Source organism: Sorex araneus, chromosome 5 (assembly GCF_027595985.1).
Source record: "Sorex araneus isolate mSorAra2 chromosome 5, mSorAra2.pri, whole genome shotgun sequence".
NCBI classification, from domain to species: domain Eukaryota; kingdom Metazoa; phylum Chordata; class Mammalia; order Eulipotyphla; family Soricidae; genus Sorex; species Sorex araneus.
The window spans coordinates 86,363,012-86,386,379 of record NC_073306.1 but is presented as its reverse complement, the minus strand read 5'-3'; the positions used below and the strand labels follow the sequence as shown (position 1 = coordinate 86,386,379).

General features: G+C 48.2%; 2 protein-coding genes across 3 annotated transcripts in view; both read left to right on the top strand.

Moving 5' to 3' along the window:
- Positions 1–5,551, top strand: part of FMO5 (flavin containing dimethylaniline monoxygenase 5) — a 31,502-nt gene extending 25,951 nt beyond the window's left edge. For both annotated transcript variants that reach the window (XM_055140465.1, XM_004619171.3), the window contains exon 9: positions 1,902–5,551. In XM_055140465.1, the coding sequence (XP_054996440.1) occupies positions 1,902–2,247 (346 nt within the window). In that variant the 3' untranslated portion in view covers positions 2,248–5,551. The remainder of the gene's footprint in view (positions 1–1,901) is intronic.
- A 1,003-nt stretch (positions 5,552–6,554) lies between these two features.
- Positions 6,555–22,227, top strand: PRKAB2 (protein kinase AMP-activated non-catalytic subunit beta 2). The gene is made up of 7 exons (XM_004619172.2): positions 6,555–7,035; positions 9,845–10,002; positions 10,778–10,871; positions 11,104–11,224; positions 15,858–15,991; positions 16,775–16,843; positions 17,581–22,227. Exons 1-7 carry the CDS (start codon positions 6,886–6,888, stop codon positions 17,656–17,658), a joined length of 804 nt encoding a protein of 267 aa, XP_004619229.2. The 5' UTR covers positions 6,555–6,885; the 3' UTR covers positions 17,659–22,227.
- Positions 22,228–23,368: the final 1,141 nt, after the last annotated feature.

Sequence of the window (23,368 nt, the reverse complement as noted above, 5' to 3'; positions counted from 1 at the left end):
GGCTTACACTGGCACTACACTCAGATGTAACACCTGGCAGGGCCCAGGGAGCATGCCTGTATTTAATCCTTGAAACAATTCATACAGGCAAGTCCTAGTAAATCTTTTTTTGTGAGTCAGAACCATAGTACAGTGGGTAGGGTATTTGTTTTGCATGTGGCCAACCCAGATTTGAATGCTGACAATCAAATTCCTGAGTGCAAAACTAGAACTAGCAGTAACCCCTAAGTATCTCCAGGTATGACCCCTCAAAAAAACCCTAAAAATTAAATAAAACAAATAAGTCTCTTTTGTGATGCCATTATGAACATCACACAGCTCTTGATCCACTCCCATAGGACAGAGGCCGAAAGTCCACCGGCTGGCCAGAGGGAATGCTCTCAACCCCCCCCCACCCCCATTGTCTTGTCTTCTCTTGGAAACTTTAGTCCCATTTCAACACATTCCTTTTTGACCATCGTCACTCACTTCCTCTGGAATCATATCTCACAAGCTCTGCCTCAAATTCATCTTCTCTCATTATTCCCCTTCCTGTCCCTGATTTTTACGTTCCTCTAGTAAGCCCATCTACATTGAGTTATCTGTCTAACTCCCACTACTTCTATGCAAGTATGATGGAACCATATTTTCCCCATCTGGAAAAAATAAGAAGTCCTTTTAGTGTTTTAAATCTGTACTTGATATAACCATTCCTTCTGACCTCGTTTGGAAGTATCTTGTGGCAGTAAATGATCCTCCCCCTCCTTACAGGATTCCAGATGGCTGTGGTCATGGGAAGCTCTGTGCTGTGACCCACCCACCCCTCCCCTCCCCAAATCAGTAAGACCCCCAAACAAGAGAGCTTGTGGTGGCTTCAGAGCCTCTCTGTAGTTGTATTTCTATTCTTTTTTTTTCTTTTTGGGTCACACCCAGCGATACACAGGGGTTGCTCCTGGCTCTGCACTCAGGAATCACCCCTGGCAGTGCTCAGGAGACCATATGGGATGCTGGGAATCAAACCCAGGTCAGCTGTGGGTAGGGCATTTGCCTTACAAACGCCCTACCTGCTGTGCTATCACTCCAGCCCCTGTGTTTCTATTATTTCTCCCTATGTCTATCCTTGCTTCTAGTTCATTTGGCATTCCCAGGAGTGCTCCAGACTTACTCCTGGCTCTGTGCTCAGGGTCACCCCTGACACTGCCCAGGGGATCACATGCAGAACAGGGGATTACACCAGGTCAGCTGCATGCGAGGCAGGCACTTTATCTGCTGTGCTATCTCCCCAGCCTGGCTTTCCAGAGCATGGCTCCTGTAGTGTAGATAGTGGCCTCCAGTATCTTTTGCTTATATTCCTTTCATACCTGCCTGGTTTCTTTACTCTGATGTGTAATACTTTCCTTTTTGTTCTCAGCTTATTTATTTCTAATAAGTCCCCGGAGGACTCATCATAGCTGTATTTAACTACCCTTTTCCATGTGTCTCCTTAGCAGTGTGAAGCCACACACTTTACTACAAATTTTATTTATTTTATTTTATTTTATTTTTTGCTTTTTGGATCTCACCCGGCGATGCACAGGGGTTACTCCTGGCTTTGCACTCAGGAGTTCTCCTGGCGATGCTCAGGGGACCATATGGGATGCTGGGGATCGAACCCGGGTTAGCCACGTGCAAGGCAAATGCCCTACCTGCTGTGCTATCGCTCCAGCCCACTACAAATTTTATATCCTCTTCTGCTTCATATGTATCTAGCTCATCTCCTGTAGTATACCAGAAGGTTGTTCAGGAGAGAAGCAATGCAGTATCTTCATCTCTATTTTCCAAAGTTCCTGGCCCAATAGTGAGCCAAGAACTAGTAGTGCTCCTGAATAGTTGACCGACTCATTGAACTGTGGCTATTTCATGGCTTGTCTTCTCTGCTTCAGGTACGTGGAGAGCCAACGCCACACCATCCAGGTAGACTATGTAGATACCATGGAAGACCTTGCTGAGCTGGTGGGTGTCAAGCCCAACCTGCTGTCTCTGGCCTTGACTGACCCCAGATTGGCTCTAGAGTTACTAACGGGACCCTGTACTCCAATCCATTATCGTCTGCAAGGCCCCGGGAAATGGCACGGAGCTCGAAAAGCTATCCTCACCACCGATGAACGCATCAGGAAGCCTATGATGACGAGAAAAATTGAAAGCACCGCTTCTGCAGCTCCAACCATCACCATGGCCAGGTTGATGCTGGCTGTCATTTTCTTTGCTGTGTTTTTGGCCTACTTGTAGCCATCTCACTGCTGCTCCTCTGGTTTTCCTGGGAGAACAGGATGTAGAGATCAATGTCCTCAGACTTCTAGAGTCTGAGAACATTGAAAGGCTCTAGTTTATATCACCCAGAAATCAATTTTTGTTTCTCTTTCCAAAGTAATGGTCCTCTTTCCTGTTCTCTCTCTCTCTCTCTCTCTCTCTCTCTCTCTCTTTCTCTCTCTCTCTCTCTCTCTCTCTCTCTCTCTCACACACACACACACACATTCATATTAACTCACCTCCTTTCCTATGTCCCATCACTCTGTCTTTCCAGTAGCATCTGAACTCTGGACTTAGGTATTCTCCTAGTCCTCTCTGTGTGTGCTCTTCACAGAGCTATTGGCATGTGATGGGTGCTTAGCACATGCTTCTTGTTGTTTATCACATATAATGGTGGGTGACCACCTGTACGGGCAGGGAGGTTCCGTGAAACTCAGATTCTGACAGGATTCAGTATAGCATGCATGTGGTTCCCCATGCACTGCCAGAAGTAAGCCCTAAGCCCAGAGCTAGGAGTAGCTCCAGCACCCCAGCACCTCTGATTATGTTCAGTCATCCCCCCTGCCACTTCATACCCTGCCCTGCATAAAAAATTTGATTTTCTTCTACTTAGAGGCTCAATCTATTTTTATGCTATTATTATAACTAAAAGTTCATTTGCTGAAGAGAAAAGAAAAATAATGGCATAACAGTTGTATATATCAAATATATACATATCTGATAAAAATATCAATATTTACTTAAGCACTTTGTTTTACTACCTGTTCACTAACATCTTATAGCTGGTCACTTCCCTGCTCTTTTCTAAACTAACACTATTTTTCTCAATGAAGACAGTACTTGCCATTTCCTAGGCACATTAGTTATTCTAATAGTCTGGCATCTGCCAATAGGATCAGCTTGTTAAGCATATTTGGATTTTAACTGTCCAATCTTTTTTGACCTCTTTGTTCCCTTGTTAGTACAAAAAGACCTTGCTGAAGGAACCTGATAACTAGCTGCCAACTGTTGTAATGGGCCCTACAAATGTCACTTGATTTGTCTCCTCTCATATCTGTTTTCTCTCTTGCTCCCTCTCCCAATTAGAGTTTTAAATGCTGAGTTATTTGAAGGGCTGGGAATGTCACTTAGAACCAGAGCACTTGCTTTGCCTGGATTTGATCCTGGCACCAAAACCCAAAAAGAAGTATTGGAAGAAATTGTCTCAGTATTCAATTAGAATTGGTATTGAAGGTCTGGGGCAATAGCACAGCGGATAGGGCGTTTGCCTTGCACGCGGCCGACCTGGGTTCAAATCCCAGCATCCCATATGGTCCCCTGAGCACCGCCAGGGGTGATTCCTGAGTGCATGAGCCAGGAGTGACCCCTGTGCATTGCTGGGTGTGACCCAAAAAGGAAAAAAAAAAAAGAATTGGTATTGATTATATATAGACATTGTGCTTGTCCTGATCTCATACAACATAGCACAGAAAAACAGAGCAAATGAGTGAAGAATCAGGTACTGCCCCTGCTTCCTCCTTTGTGCCCGTTGGCTCTGTTCTTATCTCACAGAGAAGGTAACTGGTAGCTTCCAGACACACTAAACTACAAGAGGAAAGGTACAAGATGTATCACCAGGTGTCAGTTCAAAAATAGCTGGCATGCAATGCATTTTGGTTTGCTTATCCTGACAAAGGATAAATTTGAGTGATTAAAAGAACATTAGAACATATTGTCTTTCCCAATATAAATATCTGTTAGACAACCAGAAATGAGAAGACCGCAATTTCCTCTTAGTTGTGTAACTCTCTGGGTAATTGCTAGCCATTTCATCTAATTTGCCGGTGTGGCCTTTTGAGAATTAGAGAATTAAGATTTTGTACTGCTTCTTAGTCTTTCCCTAATCTTTGTGATACTGGGGGCGTAGCAGCTCTTAAAGTGGATCTGTTATCTTCTAATCTACAAATCACTCTAGTTCAAAAGTAAATCTGGTGGGCTGGAGCTATAGCACAGTGGATAAGGCACTTGCCTTGCATGTGGCTAAGCCGGGTTCAACCCCCAGCATATCATATGGTCCCTTGGGTGATTCCTGAGTGCAGAGCCAGAGTAACCTCTGAGCATCACCGAGTATGGTCAACAGGCCTCAGCTGGGTCATCTAGGTTAGCATCCACAGTGCAGTCTTGCTAGGCACATGCCCAGGGGATGTGAAGGATTCTCATCTCCGTGCTTTTCTTCCCCATAATACTAATCTTGAGGATATCCTCAGACAAACCCAAGTTTAGGATTATGGTACGCAGTATACCTACCTGCGTCTGAACATTCATGATCATCCAAGGGGGAAAAAAAGGAAAGTTTGAAAAATGTGTTAATATATATATATTTTTAAAGAACACCTGAGGGCTAGAGCAATAGCACAGTGGGTAGGGCATTTGCCTTGCGCATGGCCGACCCAGGTTCGAGTCCCAGCATCCCATATGGTCCCCTGGGCACCGCCAGCAGTAATTCCTGAGTGCATGATCCAGGAGTAACACCTGTGCATTGCCGGGTGTGACCCAAAAAGCAAATAATAATAATAATAATAATAATAATACTAACAATAATAATAATATCACCTGAGGGATGGGGGGAAACACGTGGCTCTGTGCCCAGTGGCCCTGGTGCTCTGGTACCCTCAGGTCCCAGCACTGAATCCACCTGGTTGGCCAAGTATCCTAGGGATGACACCCAAACATGCTTGGGAGTCCCCGAATAAATGTCTCATGAGCACTAGCATTGTGCATCCATTGTGCATTCAGATAGGGAAGTCCCCCCAAAACAAACATGTTATGTTATAAAGGAACCTAAGCAGTTCTGACAGTTAAGTATAATGTACCTGGGATGAGATTCTGGATCATTAAAGTGATATTTTTCAACTATGGGTCTAGGTTAAAATGGTATTAACATAAACATTAAAGAAATATTAGCAAAGTATGGGTTTGGGTTTTAAATGATGTCCCAATATTGGTTTATTAATTGTGTCAAATGTATCAGAGTCACACAAGATATTAACAATATAGGATATTGTGCTTGGGAATGTACAGGAACTCCATCTTAACAACTTTTCTTCAATCAAAACTATTCTATAATTTAACAGTTATTTTTAATTTTTTTGGCTGAGAATTTGATCCAAAGCCACAGTCTAATGGAATTTTCTCAGAGGAAGAATGATATTGGACTGCATTGTTCATGGAAGTTATTATATTTTCTTCTTGATTAACTCTTCAAATTAAGTAGCTTTAATAAAGCATATTGTGATTTACTATAGCAATCTTGTTTCATCTCTGAATGAGTCTATTCTTAGTTCTTGAGGGGAGAGAAAGGTGCTGTCTGGTCAAAGGATACATCTTCCTATCACTTAAATAAATGTTTCCCTTTAGCTGAGCAAAATGTATCATAAACTAGCTGCAAGTCCGTTTATAAATGTGGAAATATCACAAAACATTGGGTCCATATCCCATTACTTTTGTCAATAGTTATGTAATAGTTAACGTATGTTTGTTTGTAAACATCCTCCAGATTGTCCACTGTAAGGTTCCAGAGTGCCATGTTTTTCTAGACTTTGTACACAGCCTCCCCTCTATGCTCTTCCTTTTCCGTAAATTCTCTAATTACCCAGCTATTTGGCACCTATGTCACCCTGGAGATTCCCATCATCTTTGGTTTTGCAGGAATCTCTTCTTGATCCCGACAGGAAATGGGTGTTCTTTATCTGTCCTTTCATTGTCCTTTAGTATATTCCTTTTTTATTGTACTTTTGGTCACATCGTGTGATGCTCGGGGCTTACACCTGGTCCTGCATGCAGAAATCACAGCAACCCCTGGTTCTGCACGTGTTGCAGGTGGGACTAGGTGGACCATATGGGGTGCGGGGATCGAACCGAGGTCAGCCAAGGGCTCTGCTCCCTCTTCAGCCCGGTTGTGGTTCTTAATGACACTGGGCGACCACCTTTATCACACTAGATAATAATCGTTGCTCCCTCTTTCCCTCCGTAAGCAGCGGAGCCAGGCAGCCTCTGAGCCACTAGAGGAGAGATCCTCCCCCCACACACACACACCCACCCCCCCCACCCCCCACCCCCCCACCCCCATCCCCGGGCATGCCCGGCCAGGCTAGGCCGCGCCCAGGATTCCTGAGCCTGGGCGGCGCCGCGCGCTCGCGCCAGGGCCGCGCGCGCCCCCTGCTGGCGCCCCGGCCGCAGTGCGTGCCAAGGTCGCCAACCATCGAGACGGCGGCGCGGGAGCTAGAGGGGCCGGCGGGCTCCCGGCGCGGCCGCCGGGAACGCGGGGTCGGGCGACGGCGCCGCCGGCCTTGTAGCCATTTTAGGAGACGAAGCCCGATCGCCGAGCCGGGGGCGCGGCCGGGAGTTCGGGCGCTTTCGGCGCGGCCTTGCGGGCGGGCGGCGGGGCGCGCTCCCGGGCGTGCGGGCTGCGGGCGCGCGGGCGCCCCACGCGGGGATTCCCTGCCCGGCGCGGCGGCCGCAGGGGCGGGGCCGAGCGCCCTGACGCGGCCGCGGGGTGTTCCCCGGCGCGTTCCCCGGCGCGGGAGGCTCCCCGCGCCCGGCCGGCGGCCCCGCACTCGCCCCGCGCACGCCGCGGCCATGGGCAACACCGCGAGCGAGCGGGCGGGCGAGCGGCACGGCCGGGCAGCGCGCGCCGAGGGCGCCGGCGGCGCGGGCCCGGCCAAGGAGCACCGCATCCTGGTGGGCAGCACGGACGACCCCGGCGTCTTCAGCCTGCCCGACGCCAAGGTGAGCCCCGGGCCGGAGGGCGGCTGGAGGGGTCGTGCGGTGGCGTCGGGTCCGGGTTCGCGGGGGAACTTCGGGAGTGGCGGGCGCGCGTCCCCTTCCCGGGACCCGGGGCTCTGCAGCGGCCGTCCGTGCGGGTGCGTGCGGGTGCAGGCGTGCACGGACACGCTGCCCACCCACCCCTTCCAGGAGCCCGGCGTTTCTGATGCCCTACCCCTTTGAGCCTGGCCGGGAGCACCAGACAGCCTGGTCATCTGCCAGCCCGCCCGGGGCCTGGGGGATCCCCGAAAGGCATCCCTGGAGCGTGTGACCGGTTTTCACTCCGTTCCTTGCCATCGCCGTGGTCGAGCGGGTGCCGCTGCCGCCCGCCCAGCCGCTCCCCGAGTGCGCGCCGGGGAGCCCCGGGTCTCCCCGCTGCCCGGGGTGCCCAGTGGCTGGCAGGCTGCGGACAGCCCCGCCGCCTTGGGGGCCTTTGCTGCCGCGACCAGGGGCTTCGTGTCCAACGTCCTGCGAAGGCCCCCAAAAGCTAGCTGTCTCAGGTCACGGGGGAAGGGGAGTGCCCACCTCCCGGGTTGGGGTGCGGGGCCAGACAGGGCGACTGGAGCCTGGAGGGGTTGAGAGCACCACTGCCCACCCGACGGGGCAGCTCCTGAACTTGCACACGACTGTGCTCAGCCCTGCCCCCCGTTGAGAACCTGGTCCCAGAAGCGGTGGCAGAGGCAATGGGCAGTTCTGGGGTTTGTGCCCGGATCCGGGTCCGAGTCCGGACCCGTAGGATCCCGCGCCCCAGGACTCCTCTCTCCCTCCTTCTTGCGGTGCCAAGCAACCGCCCGGGCATCCTCCCCCCAAGTCTTGCTCTTCCCACGCCCATGACTCAGGATGTGGGTGACCACAACCAGTTGTTCCTGCAGTCACCGGTGTCCCAGAGAGCCAGGTGTCTGCCCGGAAAGGGGCTCCGTGAGTGCTGTTCCCAGGGAGTGAGATGCCTTTAGTAGGAATAGGAGTCCAGGGCGACCCTCTTGAAAGGTGCTGTGCAGTGGACTGCCACCAGCAGGGTAGTTCTCGCCGGACCTACAGGCTTATTCCCTCCCTCGGTGTCTGTCTGGATCCTTTTCCTGCCCGAGGCCTGACTGATTCTGCCCTCCCCCTCCCCCCACCACCCCCCACCATGGTTTTGCTGACTGTTTAACGTGGAGTAAACAGTCTTTCTCCGAGTCAGCTGTGTGCCTCCCGCAGAAATGCCATGTCATGCGTGGAAGGGCTTCCTTCCAAACTTCAGCTTATTAATAGTTTGCACCTCTCAGAGCCTGAATCTAACATCACAGAAGTCACTGTGGCCCAAAACTGGATGGAAGAACTGAAACAACATGCTTGTTTCCAAGTAGGAAAGACGCTAGGATGGACTGCACACCTCCCTGTGGCGGGGGTCTCGGACCTGGGGTGCACACGGGGACCTCACTGGGAAGAAATTTCACACGTATACCCCAGGCCACTCACCCTTCTCACCAGCTATTTTTAGGCAGATTTCAGATATTATATCAATAGTTTATCTATCAATTTAAAAATGTTTCTCCAAAGATGAGGGTTTTGTTCCCCCTTCTACTCAGTCACAGGAATATCTGGGGCATTCATAAAAATAGAATCCCAACTCTATATCTGAGTCAAATTTGAGGGTTATTCTTAGGCGTATTTCAATTTCTGTAATTCTGATAGAGAATGCCAACCAAGCAAAAGTTCGTTGCTCCCGGAATATGGATATAAAAGCTGCCTCTTCATCTAGCTCCTCAGTAACCCAGAGGCCCTTCATCCTGTGTTTATTTCAGCTGAGTTGCCACAGCATTTCCTAGGGCAGTTTTGAGGAATATTGAGAGACACTGAAAGTAGAAGACCCCAACCATCTTGAAAATAAAGACCAGGTTCATCAGCTATTCCTTCATTTGTTAACACATTATGTTTGCTTGGTGCACGGAAGAGCCTGGCAAACTCCCCGTGGCATATTTAATGTGCCAAATACAGTAACAATAATAGGTTCTCATTCCCCTAACCCGGAAAAGAGCCTCCTCCAATTGTTGGGAAAAACAAGTTATGAGAGGCTGCTAAAATCTCAGGGCTGGGACGAATGGAGATGTTACTGGCGCCCACTCGAGTAAATCGATGAACAACAGGATGACAGTGATACAGTGATGTTTGCTTGGTAATACTTGGACTTGATAATGCCAAAGTTATTTAAACCTATCTAAAGTGAGAGTCAATATAGAACAAACATAAAGGCCATTCAATACTTGCATTGCAGACCACAACACCCTAAAGGAGAGGGAGAGAAAAAGAGGGAGAGAGAGGGAATGTGCCTGCCACAGAGGGGGGTGGGGTTGGGAGGGATACTGGGAACATCGGTGGTGGAGAATGGGCATTGGTGGAAGGATAGGTACTCGATCATTGTATGACTAAAACGTAAGCACGAAAGTTTGTAAGTCTGTAACTGTACCTAACGGTGAGTCACTGAAAAATAAAAAATTTTTTTTAAAAAAACTGAGAGTCAGGAGCCAGAGAGACAGAGACAGAGACAGCTGGTACAGGGCATTTGCCTTGCATGTGACTGGCCAGGGTTAGATCCTTGGCATCCCTGCTTCTGAGCCTGCTGCTCATCACTCTCCCTTTGCAGATGCCTCTGGAGCTTCCTGTAGGGAAAAAAAAAAAGCATAGTTCCTGTTACCAGGACAACACGCACAGACGGTCTAGAACCCCCAGGAGGAGCGGGACCTTTCAGCAGCCCTTGGGCCACAGTTGAGGGATGACTTCATGCTTCTTGCAGCTCCCAGAGGATGTGTCTTGGCAGCAGGACCTGGAGGACGCAGTGAAGCCAAGCCAGCAGGCCCGGCCCACGGTCATCCGCTGGTCGGAAGGCGGCAAGGAGGTCTTCATCTCGGGCTCCTTCAATAACTGGAGCGCCAAGATCCCGCTGATCAAGAGGTGAGGCCACCTGTGTCTCCGGGGTCCAGGACTAAGTAGAGGCCTAACTTGACTGTGCCCTGTGCTTGGGACTCTCAGAAACGTTTTCTGAGACCTGGCGTGTTCCTATCTGTGAATTCCTTTTTGTTTTCACCCCATGGTGAGTCAGATACTTTACCACTGAGACTCTCTGCGCAGACAGATGTAGGACAGCTTCACAGTGCCGTCTGGGGACAGTTTGAATGAAAGGCCTTTGGGTGCAGGAAGTTTTCTTCAAGGGGCTGAGTGCAGTCACTCTGGCCTCTGCTAAAACCAAGTGCATGTGAAATTCTTGGCCGTGATGTGTTTTGTGACTTATGGAGCAGTAACCCAAGTAGTCAACTGGTATCAGCGTGGCCTTTTGTATACCCATAACTTTCACCAGGATTTGGAAAGGGTACTTTTTGGCCTTTCAGTGCCCTCAACCTGTCTCACATCTTATTTATTTATACATAGAAACAAAAAGTCGTGGTAAGGTGAACCACTTGGGGACTTGACTCCTTCTCACTCTTTTCCTGATTTCAAGAACTGATGTGGCATGGAAAAGCAGGCAGATATGTGTTCACATGATAGAAAAGGAGATTGAGTGTGTCTGTTAATTAGTACACAAGTAGGTGCAGCAGCTTAGGAATTGTGGGTTGGGATAGGGGGAGAGGCTTTGTGACCTCGGACCTTGTGGTATGTGACTATCTACTGGTTTTGACCTCCTGGCTGCTCTGGGAAATTTGGGCTATAAGCTCTGTGTTTTCTTCTCTAGCCATAATGACTTTGTGGCCATCCTGGACCTCCCTGAAGGAGAGCACCAGTACAAGTTCTTTGTGGACGGACAGTGGGTTCATGACCCATCTGAGGTAAGGCCTTGCTCCCTGAGGGGGACTCTCCCAGAGCAGCCTCATCTTGCCGTTCCTCCTCCTGGCAATGGGTCCTGCCATCAGGACTGAGGGTGGCCATTCTACACTGGAGGGTTTGCCTCTTGATGTAACATGGAGGTGGCCAGGCTGATCCTGTTTGCAAAGAGAATGACTGGATGAAGGCAGTAGGCTGGAAATGGAAATTCACAGTGTTTCCTGTTCCCTGTTTCAGCCTGTGGTGACCAGTCAGCTCGGCACCATCAACAATCTGATCCATGTCAAGAAATCTGATTTCGAAGTGTTTGATGCTTTAAAGCTAGACTCCATGGAAAGCTCAGAGACGTCCTGTCGAGGTGATTCTGGAGTGTTTGCTCTTGCATAGTGTGTTTTTCTAACAGTTTATGTTCCTCCCCAAGAGTGGATTATGTTCTTTTCTTTCGTTTTCTCCTTAACAGTCTATTGAATCATGGATATATTAACATTTTAATGTCCCTCTCTGAGACAAAGAATAGGCAGCCACAACAGAAATCTCAGTCTAGGGAATTTGATTTCAAACTTTTTAACCAGCAACCTACCACACAAGGGTAATGGCACAGTGCTCGCCTTTATTGTTTGTGATGCTCTCTGGTTTCTATTTCATCTGTCTCTTTGTGCCACTGAAAGACTCTGGCCTGCTATTTGAAAACCTGTTTCTAGTGACAGGTGAGGTTCCCTAGGCCATTGGCACAGTGTCACATCAGAGACTCGCACCTCTGCTTCCCCTGCTCAGTTCCCTCAGCCCGGTGCTGTGGTGTCGGTTCAGTGGCAGCTCAGCACCTCCGGAGGCCCTGCCAAGTACAGGTGTTCTGGGGGGGAGAGCCCCACAGTTCCCCTGTGTGTGGGGGCGAGGCAGGGTTGTCTTGATTTTATTTGGGGGCCACACCTGGCAGTGCTCAGGGGTTATTCCTGGCTCTGCACTCAGGAATTATCCTGGCATGCTCGGGATCATATGGGCTGCCACGATCAAACCCGGGTTGGCTGTGTGTAAGGCAAATGCCCTCCCCGCTATATTAGTGTTCCAGCCCTACTTTGTGTATATTAACCAGAAGGCTAATCATTACTTAGAAAAATTATAAAAAATATTGATTCATTATATCAACTCAGAAAGTCTGTAATGTGACTTTTCTTATTTGGTGGGGCTTTGATTAAAAAGACTTTAAAGAGGTGAATTCTGGGTCATGCAGATAGTTCAGGAGTCAGAGGTGCGTGTCCTGCATGCACAAGACCCCATCTGCCATATAGACCCCCTCCAAAGCTGGCCTGAGTATTCTGGCAAATATTCTGGCAAACCCATCCTGCCAAACTAGCTAAATATCTTTACAGTGGCCCAGAGCTCCTGAGCACTACACACACAAAGTAAATGATGAGGCCCTTGTGAATTTTTGTCTCTTTATGGTTGCTTTTTTTTTTTTTGCAGGAAGAAAGTGGGGGCACAATATGAGACCACATCTGCTCATGGTCTTTCTGTAAACAAGGGTCACTTGGCAGTGCTTAGAGGACCATATATGGTGTTAGGGATAGAACTTGGGTGCAAGACACGCACCTTAACCTGTTCACTCTCTCTGCTCTGAAAGGAGTGAATTCCTTTGGAGGCGGGGGGGGGGGGGTACACCCATCAATGCTCAAGGCTTACTCCTGGCTCTGTGCTCAGTTTGCCACTACTGGTGAAACTCGGCACCATGTGCAGTGGCAGGGATCAAACTTGGGTTGGCCACATAGAAGACCAACACCTTAATCTCTGTGCTCTCTCTCTCTGGCCCTGACCCTTGTGACTTTTTTAAATGTTTTTAATTATATTTATAGTAGATTCTCATATTCTGGCAAAGCAATCAATAAATAATATACAATTATACAGAAAAACAGCAAGAGTAATAAAGTGCTTTGGATACTTTTCATACCGATTTCCTGATCTTTCCATTTTCACCCAATTTTCTGATCTGCCAAGGAAAGATTTAGAATACGACTTATTAGGAGTTGGCAGATAACAGGATTTAATCTCTGCTTAGTGACCTTCTTGCCATGTGTGTGATATTAGGCAAATCCTCTCGCTTTTTCCTCATGAAAAGAAAATACAACTGTTTTATACATTTCCCAGGGTATTCATGGATCACTGAAAGTACTTTGAAACATCTCAAATGCTGTGTGTGGGTTTTGTTTTTTTTTCATTTTTTATTTAGGCACCATGATTTACAGTACAAAAGTTTGAAGCCAGGCTAGTTCTCTTTGGTTTTAACAGATCTCTTATGTCTACATACACTTTTTGCATTGTGTGTTTGTCTGTTTTGTGTTTGGGCCACACCCAGCTCAGTGTGGAGACGACAAAGGGGACCGGCTTGCATACAAAGCCTGCGCACCAGCCCTCTAGACCATCTCCCCAGCCCTGCTCATGTATTTTCATGTTTTTAGCTAAAAGTTACAGAGGTAAAATTCACCTTTTTAAAGTGAGCAGTTTAGTAATCTTTTTAGTGTTCCAACATATGCAGCTGTTATCATTAAATAATTGCAGAGTGTTTTTGTCACCCCAAGAAATCATTAGCACTTACTTCTATTTCCACTTTCTCTGGCAATCACAGAGCTGCTTTGTGTCCCTTCGGATTTGCCCGTTTGGGACCTTTCTATAAATAGGATGGTGCAAGGTATGGTGTTTTGTGTCTAGCTTCTTTTACTTAGGATCTTTATGTGGGAACTTTTTCAGGTTCCCAAACTTATTCAGCCTACCACTCTTTCTCAGGAAAAAACTTCTCAGTGGATCCCTGGAAGTCTGCTTTCTTTCTTTTTTTTTTTTTAATTTTTTATTAGAGAATCTATGATGTACAGTTACAAACTTATGAACTTTTGTGTTTGCATTTCACTCATACAGTGATCATTTACTCATCCCTCCATCAATGCCCATTCACCTCCACCAATGATCCCAGTATCCCTCTCACCACCCCCACCCCATCCCCCACCACCCCACCCTGCATCGCTGGGTGTGACCCAAAAAGCAGGGCATTCCCTTTTGTTCTCTCTCCTTTTGGGTGTTGTAGTTTGCAATAGAAGTATTGAGTGGCCTTCATGTTCGGTCTTTAGTCTACTTTTAGTTCGCATTGCAAGTCTGCTTTCTTAACACAAATAGAAAGTGACTCCCCCACCCCACCCCAACAACCCCTGAGGATCATTCCAGTGGGCTGTTACCCACTTGGGGAAACTGACTTAGCAGTGTTTTCAGGATTTCAGAATGTGTCAGCAGTTCAGTCCTTTTGTTCATCGAAAATTTCAGGGAACCATTAAAAGGCAAAGCAGGGGCCGGAGCGATAGCACAGCGGGTAGGGCGTTTGCCTTGCACTCGGCCGACCTGGGTTCGATCCTCGGCATCCCATATGGTCCCCCAAGCACCGCCAGGAGTAATTCCTGAGTGCAGAGCCAGGAGTAACCCCTGAGCATCGCTGGGTGTGACCCAAAAAGCAAAAAATAAAATAAAATAAAAGGCAAAGCATATTTATTTGAGAATTGCAGTTCTGGGAACACAGGTTCAGGTTCAAAACCCAAAATGTGTCCCAAGGATGGACCCAGGCTGGAAGGTTCTTATAGAGAGAAAAAGGAAGGTTGAGGCAACAAATGAAGTCAGGGGTAGAGCCACTGAGTTTCTGTAGGTGAAAGTTCTATTTTTCCGTCTTTGCAGATGGGAAACTGTTTTTTGTGCTGGTTCTCAGAATGGCTCAGCCAAGAGGTCTTGCCCCTAAGAGCAGCTCTTCCTCCAACCCTGTTTAACATAGCGGGTAGGGTGTTTTCCTTTCACGCAACCGACCCGGGTTTGATTGGTCCTCTGAGTACCGCCAGGAGTCCTGAGTGCAGAGCCAGGAGTAACCCCTGTGCATTGCTGGGGGTGACCCAAAAAGCAAAAACAATGGTTGCAACGATGTCAAGTTTATATACTGTCTATGGCTGAGTAAGGTTCAGACCGATGTCTTTGCCATTTTATTTATGTTCATTAGCAAATGGACATTTAGATTGTTTCTACTTTCTATTATAAATAATATTGGGAACATTTCTGTTCAAGTTTTTTTGTGGACTTACGTTTTCATTTCTCTTGGGGGTATACCCAGGAGTGCACTTGCTAACATATGGTGTCCTGGGTTAACTTATTGGGGAGCTTCCACGACACTCTCCAAACCAGCTGCATCATTTTAGATTCTCACTTAAAATGGGAATAATAGGAAGGTTTCTGTTTCTCCACATCCACACCTGTTATCTCTTTTTTCACGGTAGCCTTCTTAATGAATGTGAAATAATATCGAATTGATTTTGACTTGCATTTCCCTGCAACATATTTAATTTTGTCCTTATGTTAGAAAAATCATAGTATCGGGCAGAAAGAAAGTACAGCAAGTAAGGCATTTTTCTTGCATTTGGCCAACCCAGGTTTGATTCCCAGCATCCCATATGGTCCCCCAAGCCCACCAGAAGTAATCCCTGAGTGCAGAGCCAGGAGTAAACCCTGAGCACCACTGGTTGTAGCCCAGAAAAACAAAAACAAAATAGCAAAAATCATTGTTCAGTAACCTTAGATTTGATAATCTTGTTATCTTGTTCCTTGAGTTAAAAAAGTAAAAAATTAATTTTTTCTGTATTGTTTGACATTTTATAAAGCATCACCATATTCCATTGTCTTATTTAATGTCTACCAAAAAACAACAGCATTGTGGAACTGGGGGCCAAGTTTGTATTTGCACAGTAATAAATGATGTAGTTTTTAATCCCTCATCTTGGTAAGGAACTTAATGTTCATGTCTAGTACAGCTCACACCCCACCTTTGTCAGCCTCCTAACTCAGGCCCAGCAGGTAACATGTTTATCAGCCATTCCTTCTACCACAATTTGTGTTATCCGTTGTGTATTGACAGTGTGTTTTCCTTGCATTTTTACTAGTTCTCCAACTTTCCCTCTTTTTGGGTAAATATCTTCCAGACCTTTCCAGCTCACCCCCAGGGCCGTATGGGCAAGAAATGTATGTGTTCCGATCCGAGGAGAGATTCAAATCCCCACCCATACTTCCTCCTCACCTTCTCCAAGTTATTCTTAACAAGGACACTAATATTTCTGTGAGTATCTTGAAATTATTGCTGGGGCACTTTAGGATCATTTGAACCTTCTGGGCCAAAGATTCGTGATTCCAGAGGTTGGGATAATTACAAAGGTATATTGAGAATATAAATTACACATGTCTATCAGTAGAATAGATATCTTTTCCTTGGCTAAATTTACATACTAATACCATAACCCAGTTTTTACCAGAGATGTGACTCAGTGGTAGAGCACAGGCCTTGCTTCCAGGCACTGCAAAAAGAAAAAGGAAAAGCATATTAAAATTCATAGTTGTCTCCTAGTCCTGACAAATCAGGCCCAGAACCTTGGATAACTAAAACTTATTCCTAGGACTTTTATTCTAGTACTAAGATTATTTGTCATTTGAGGCTATACAAAAGGAAGTATAAACCGTTTGGGTGTTTTGGTGTTTTTTGTTTTTTGGTTTTTTGGTTTTTTTTCATATAATTTCCATCTAGTCAATATATTTGATTTGCATTAGGATTAATTTTGCCCCTTAATCTAAGTTTTCTATATATGTTGTAGACAAAATTTTTGTTCAAACTCTTATTTAGGAAGATAAAGAGATATTGGAATCTTTGCCCTAGAATCAGAATTCTAATTCCCTGCAATGAGAATGTCGTATTTATTTAAACTAGGGTGAGTGCATACTTTAAAATAAATAAATAATACAGTCCAGTTTAGTGTTCCTCAGCAGTCCCAAAGAGCTTTGAGGAAGTTAAGACATGTGTGCTTTGAGACTGTGCACTTAGCCCTATTTAATGATTCTTTCCCCTCAGTGTGACCCGGCTTTGCTCCCAGAGCCCAACCATGTCATGCTGAACCATCTCTACGCACTGTCCATTAAGGTGAGGGGCAGCTCGCCTGCGGGGGAGGGAGGCAACTGACCCAGGCTCTTGGCCAGCATCTGCTTGGCTGCTTCATGAAAGTTGCAATTATTTATTGGTCAGATGATGAGAGAACTTTAATCTGGTTGGTTTGGGTTTTGGGCCCGCGCTTGGTGCTGTTCAAGTGCTACTTCCAGTCGTACCACAGGACCACATGGTGCTGGGGCCTTCTCCAACCCTGGAGAACTTTTCTTTAAAACTGGTGGAGAGGGGCCAGGAGCAATAGTATAAGCAGAGAGGGTGCTTGCCTTGCACGTGGCCAACTTGGGTTTGATCCCCAGCGTCCCATACGGTCCCCTGAGTGCTGAGCCAGGAGTAACCCCTGAGCATCCCCAGGTGTGGCCCAAAAAAGCAAAACAATGAGAAAGAACTGAGAGCCAGGGAAGATCTACAGTTCACTGTGCGGAAGGGAGTGAGGTCCTAGAAGGCTGGTCGCTCCTGCCTGTGTCAGTGCTGGTTCTGTGTCGGATGTTTTCCATCTCGAGTGCCCCGTCAGGTTGCTCATTGCTTTCCTGTTAGTAATGGGAGAAAAGACATTGGCTGGCTGCCCAGCCCACAGTAGGTGTCCCTCGTGGAGGCCAGCCTGCTCTGACCCTGCAGCCAGCCTCTCTGTTGTCGGACTGTCTGGGTCCGGAGTGCATGGCCGTGGCAGCCATGTATGGAAGAAGCTGCCTGAGCTGACAGGTGTCTCCCTGCAGGACAGCGTGATGGTGCTGAGCGCGACCCATCGCTACAAGAAGAAGTATGTCACGACTCTGCTGTACAAGCCCATCTGAGGGGACCCTGGCCTGTGTCCCGGGACTCCAGACCAGCACCCTCCTGGCCTTTCTGGACCGCATCGGTCTCCGCTGAGACTGGAGGGCTGATGCGCTTTGAGACCCACGCGTGTGTTTCAGAGCCTCCGAGTAGCGGGCTCCGCTTTTGCACGTGGTTGCAGATGAGAGCTTTTGAGTGTCTGGAATTTGTTTCAAGAAAAAAAATATTATATTTCCCTGTGAGAGGAAGATCACTGGAAGCCTCCTGGCTCGATGCATTCTCTCTCCCTGAACCTGTTTTGGGGGAGCAGCAGGAAGTGGTTTTTATTTTTACCTAGAGTGGATGAAGTGCAAACTTCCAGGATCCTCTCAGGTGGAGGGTCTGGCCGCCTGCTTGGCTGTGCGGGGCATGGACTCGTACCAGCTGCCCCCATTCAGAGGCAGCCCTTCTCACCCGGGCCCACGGCCCTCTGTGCGCCCCCAGTACGTGGCACGGTGTGTGTTCTTCCCAGTATTCCCCATGTCATGAGGACCCTTTCCTTGCCCAGTCTTGCTTTGAAATCCTTCGGATTCCTCCCTGACCCGCTCTGGCCCAGCTCATGGAGAAGTGAGTGAGCCCCCATGCCGAGTGGGACCGGCCCCTCCCACTTAAGACTCCTTTTCACCCTGTGCACGCTCAGATCACTTGCTTACTCGGTCACCACTTGTGTAAACCCACCAAGGGAAATGGGACTGAGCTGCAGGTTCTGGTCCTGGTCTGCCACAGCGCTAACTTTCTTTCCTGTCCATGTTGCCTGGCCGTCCTGTCCCAGGGCTGTCACTGTCAGGTGGGCATAGAAGCGAGGGAAGTGCTTGACCCTGCATCCTTAGGAAAATGTGATGCTCCCACACACACACTTTTTTTTTTAAGTTTAAAAAAGCGTGCTTCTCTCAGGTTAGCACTGAAGTTCAAGCCGCTGGAAGGTGGCTCCCTAGATTTCCTTCTGTTTTTTTATCTGTGTAATCTGACTGACGTGGCCAAGCCTGTGGCCACAGTTCCACCAGACTCTGCACTAGATTTACCTTCACTGAGGCTCACTCAGGGCACCTCGAGGGTTCCCTCAATGCAAAGCTCTGTTAGATCCAGAAGCCGGGAAAGAGCCCTGTGTCCCTGGCCACGGCAAGTGTCGCTTCTGGCCCTGAGTGCTGACAGATCAGTTTTGTGCTTCTGAATCCACTTTTTAAATGCGTTGAATGACAAAAAGGCCTTGGTGATTTCGGTCCATTCCTAGGGTTCAGAGAGAAAACATATTTTTCCCCAAAATGTTTGTGGCTCTTCCATTCCAGATCCACGCATGCCCTGCAGGAGGCCGAACGCGATGCCTGCCAGACTCCTTGACTGCCGAAAGCAGCCCGGCTCTGAGAGGGCACGCACAGGTCAGTGGTGCCTCCAGCCTCGCCCGCGCAGTGCTGCCCTGGGCGTGGGACCTCTTAGACTCGGGGTGTGAGGCAGATGGTGTGGGGGGGGGTGGTGGGGAGAGAGGTAGGGTGTTGACCAGGAGTGCAGATCACTGCGTGTCCAGGTGGGTCCTTGCAGGAAAGGAATTCTGCCTTGGTCACTCAGGGCCACCTGTCAGGGATGATGTCCATTGTCAGCTCCAGGCCGACCCCGCTCTCAAGCTGCCTTCACTAATTCTGAACTTTTGTTTTCCCACACCAGTCAAATAAGGGGGGTCGCTTAGGGGCGTGCAGGATCTCGGTCCTTACCTTGAGGATTGTGTTAAACTCATTTCTCGTCTGCTGTCTGGCAGTTGATTGGCCTGTGTTTGTGGGTAAAATTAATTCTGGCCTCCACACAGGTGTCCAGAAGCAGGGCTGGACGGGGAAAGATCCTTTGCAGGTTCTCTCAGATCCAGAGGCTTCTTGAACCCGGCCGGGCTTCAGTGAGCGGGCTTTGGTGCTGGTGCCCTTCAGGTCTCTGATCTGGCGGGGTGCGCAGAGTCTTGGTCTCCCCAGCTGTGGGGTTGCTCCTAGCAGATGGAGCATTGGACCTGCTTGCCACCTGGCGGGGAACGGGTAAGTGGGACTGGGGGTGCGCTCAGCAGCAGCACTCCTGCTCACACAGTCCGGACCCTGTTGCACCCTCGCCCTGGCCCGCCAGCAGTTCAGAGGGATCCCAAAGTACAGCTCCCTCTTCCTTTCACTTGTTCAGGGAGAGTTTACTTTCTGCAGAAAAGGTTGGGCACATTTGATTTTCAATTACTTTTAAGTATTTTGTTATTGGGCCTGAGCGATGATACAGGGGGAAGGCACTTGCCTTACATGTGGCCAACCCAGGTTCAATCCCCGGCATCCCATATGGTCCCCTCAAGCACTGCAGGAGTAGTTCCCAAGTGCAGAGCCAGGAATAACCCCTGAACATCGTTGGGTGTAACCCAAAAAGCCAGAAAAAAATAAAAGCATTTCATTGTTGCTGATGGGAGTTTCCTAGATTTCAGATTGACCATGTAAGAAAATGGCTCTCTGGGAGGGCTGACACCTACCCCCCACCCCCCACCCCGCAGAGTTATAACGCTTTGGGTTCTGGTTGTAATGTCCAGGCTGATGAGGTCACTGCTGAGCTAGAGCGCATGCTCAGTTCCATCCAGGCCACCACAGCCAGGCCCAGAGCGGAGACCCCCAGCCCCCTCAGCACTGTTGGGGGGGGGTCCCAAAACAAAACAAAGAAAGACTGAGCCAAGGATGAATCCGAGGAGAATAAAGGCCAAAATTATCAAAATTGAAAATGGCGGTTTTCTTAAACTCGGCACATAAGCAGTATCTTGGATATCACAGAATTTTCCATGTCGAATCTCTATAGAATTCAGTATGTAAAACATCTTCCCGCATCTCCAGTTTCTCCTTGCCTCCCTTCCTCCCAGCTTCTACCCTTGCTTCCTAGTCAGGCATGACCTAAACAATCAGCAGCAGTGGTGACTGGGGGGAAAACTCCCACAGGTATGAGCTTGCTTCAGCTGACCACTGAAGGCCACCCCTGCCCAATTCAGGGCTGGCAGCTTCAAACAAGACCCCGTGAAAGAAGGGGCCTCAGGGCTGGAGTGATAGCACAGCGGGTAGGGCGTTTGCCTTGCACGCGGCCGACCGGGGTTCAAATCCCAGCATCCCATATGGTCCCCTGAGCACCGCCAGGGGTAATTCCTGAGTGCATGAGCCAGGAATGACCCCTGTGATTGCCGAGTGTGACCCAAAAAGCAAAAAAAAAAAAAAAAAAAAATAGAAAGAAAGAAGGGGCCTCATGGGATTTCCCAGAGGGAAAGCCAGGCCCACCCACTCACTCCCCAGCAGTTATTCCCAGTCCCTTGTGGACCTGAAGGATCTGAGGTGAAACACTTGAAAAGCCTCCATCCTCCAGGTCTGCTGCTGAAACAAAGGTTTGGGAAAAGGTGCAACTTCCCGGCTGGGTTTACGGAACGAAAGGACGAATGATGGAGATGGAGGATAGAAATCCCTGATTTGAATTGAGAATTTAGGTCCATTAAGCCTCAGCGAAAAAGGGTAAGCAAGTCGTGTATGTGTGTGTGTTTGAGAGCTATGCTCATCACAGAGAGTTCGGAATCCCCGTGTTCAGTGATCTGGGCTGTGGGCTGGCGGACACGCGTTTGGTACCTCCCCTGTCCTGGTTCGGCCTTAAAGCTTCTTGCTGCTGCTCGCAGGGGCTCCTGGCCCCACCGAGCCACAGGCAGAAGAGCTGGGAGGGCCCGCAGAGACAGCTCTTTAGAATGCCAGCTCGCGGCCCTTCTCCTCGAGCACCCGTCACTTGGGAGGGCGAAGGGTTGTGATTTTGACCATGAGTCCAAACTATGGAAGTAAAATGGCCAAATCTTTTTTAATGGAAGAAAAGAGAAAAAGCTCAGGAGGCCAGTCCGTGGCCCAGGGGCTCATCCAGGGTTCTGAGACAGGCTTTATTCTGATTGGCTTTTCTCACTTGTACTTTAAAGTGCGTAAGTTTCATTAAAAATCAAAAACTTTTTTATTAGTCCCACATTAGTTGGAGTTGAGCTACTGTGTGCAGCACAGCGCGTCTGGCGAGGCCGGTTTGAAATGCTCTGCGGACTTCAGTCAGGTTAAATGATGAAGGGATGCTCCCGTAAGTGTTCTGTCAGAGACCGATATCTTCTTTCTCTCCCTCGCTGCAGAGCGCTTCATACCCAGCGTGAGCTTTTAGGGTAGACAGTGTTCACGGTATGGAGTCATCCTCACCTCCACATGAGGCCCCTTATTCGAGACGTGTTTGGTAGTGAATTGGAAACTGCTGATTGTTATCTCACTGAATCCTTTTGGATGAGTGCAGCTTGGTCATAAAGGGGGAGTAAGACTATAATTGTGAGTCCTCCTTTAAGCGTTGCTCTTTGTAACCTTGAGTGTTGAGATGCTGAGCTGTTTTTCAGTCTTTCACAAGAGAGTGGTATACAAGAGTCGATGTTAATGCTTCTCTCTATATATGATTTGTCTTTGGACTCTGGCATGTCTGAAAATTGTGTGATGTAACACAGAAATATGGGGTGTTTTCCCATTAAACTATTGAATAAAAAGTATTACACAGCAATAATACTTGAGTTCTTCATTGGTTCCTAATTGGGTATATTTTCTCTCTCCCTCCCTTACCCCCTTGGTAGTTACAGGAGCTAGAGAAAGTGAGTTGAGGTATGGGAATACTTGTATAAAATGAAAATTCAGGAGTATGGGGGACACAAATGGGGTCAGTGCTGTTTCTTTTTTTATTCCGGGATATGCCAGCATTTAACAATAATGCATATTCGGTAATGTGACTATGTGACTTTTAGCATTTCCTTTTTCTTTTTTCCTTTGTGACTATTACAGTCAGAGGACTTGCTGTCCCTTCCCCATTTTTATTGAGCCACATAGTTTACAGTTCTGCTCAATAGGGTTTCTTACCTACATCATTCCAGCATCACACCTGCCACAGAACCCACTTCCCTCCACCAGTGTCCCAAGGACCCCGTCCAGCCTACCTTATCCAGATAAGCTCAGTTCTATAACATTTTCTTAATGCTGAAATGCATATTAGCTCTCATCATTCTTGTGCATGGATTGACTTCCCTCCCTGCTGCTGCTGTCACTCACTTCGATTCCACAAGAATGGTGATGGCAAGTCTACCACCTCCACTCCAGGCCCATGGGAACTGTGGTTTGGGGCCCAAGGGTTATTCAGGAGTTTAGGTGTGCTCTGAAGGAAACTCACGTTGTGAGAGTTTCCCTTTATTGGAGGTCAAGTGATGCATAGATTGAAGCTCAGGGCCGTAAGCAGAGGTCCACATGTAGGAATTATTTTTTTAATCCAAAGTGGGTTATTACAACTTCTCAGTTCCTGCTGAATTCACTTCAGTAACAGCCACTGAAACCCTCCCGGTGATGGTTGCGAGGAACTCAGGTGAGGACTCCAGTCTCTGGGGAACGGGGAACCTGGGTGGGAACACGGAGACCCTGGAGGAATCAGGTGAGGAGCCTGAAGGAGCCACAAGCATTGCTGCATGAAGATGATGTCCAGATCACAGACTAGGATGTGCATGGTGGATCTTCAAGCCCTGACTATTGGATTAGTTCAGAAAGGCAAGAACGGTGTCTGTTGCAGCCAATCAGTAAATCTCATGTTCCATGGAATACTAGTATTCAGAAAAAGAATCTTATGTTGGTAGAAGAGAATGGACTCAAGATGTAGATACTTCTAAAA

Coding starts and splice junctions, on each gene's coding strand:
- PRKAB2 (XM_004619172.2), top strand. CDS start 6,886: ATGGGCAACACCGCGAGCGAGCGGGCGGGCGAGCGGCACGGCCGGGCA. Junction 10,872..11,103: donor GGGTTCATGACCCATCTGAG/GTAAGGCCTTGC, acceptor TCCCTGTTTCAG/CCTGTGGTGACCAGTCAGCT. Junction 15,992..16,774: donor ACAAGGACACTAATATTTCT/GTGAGTATCTTG, acceptor CTTTCCCCTCAG/TGTGACCCGGCTTTGCTCCC.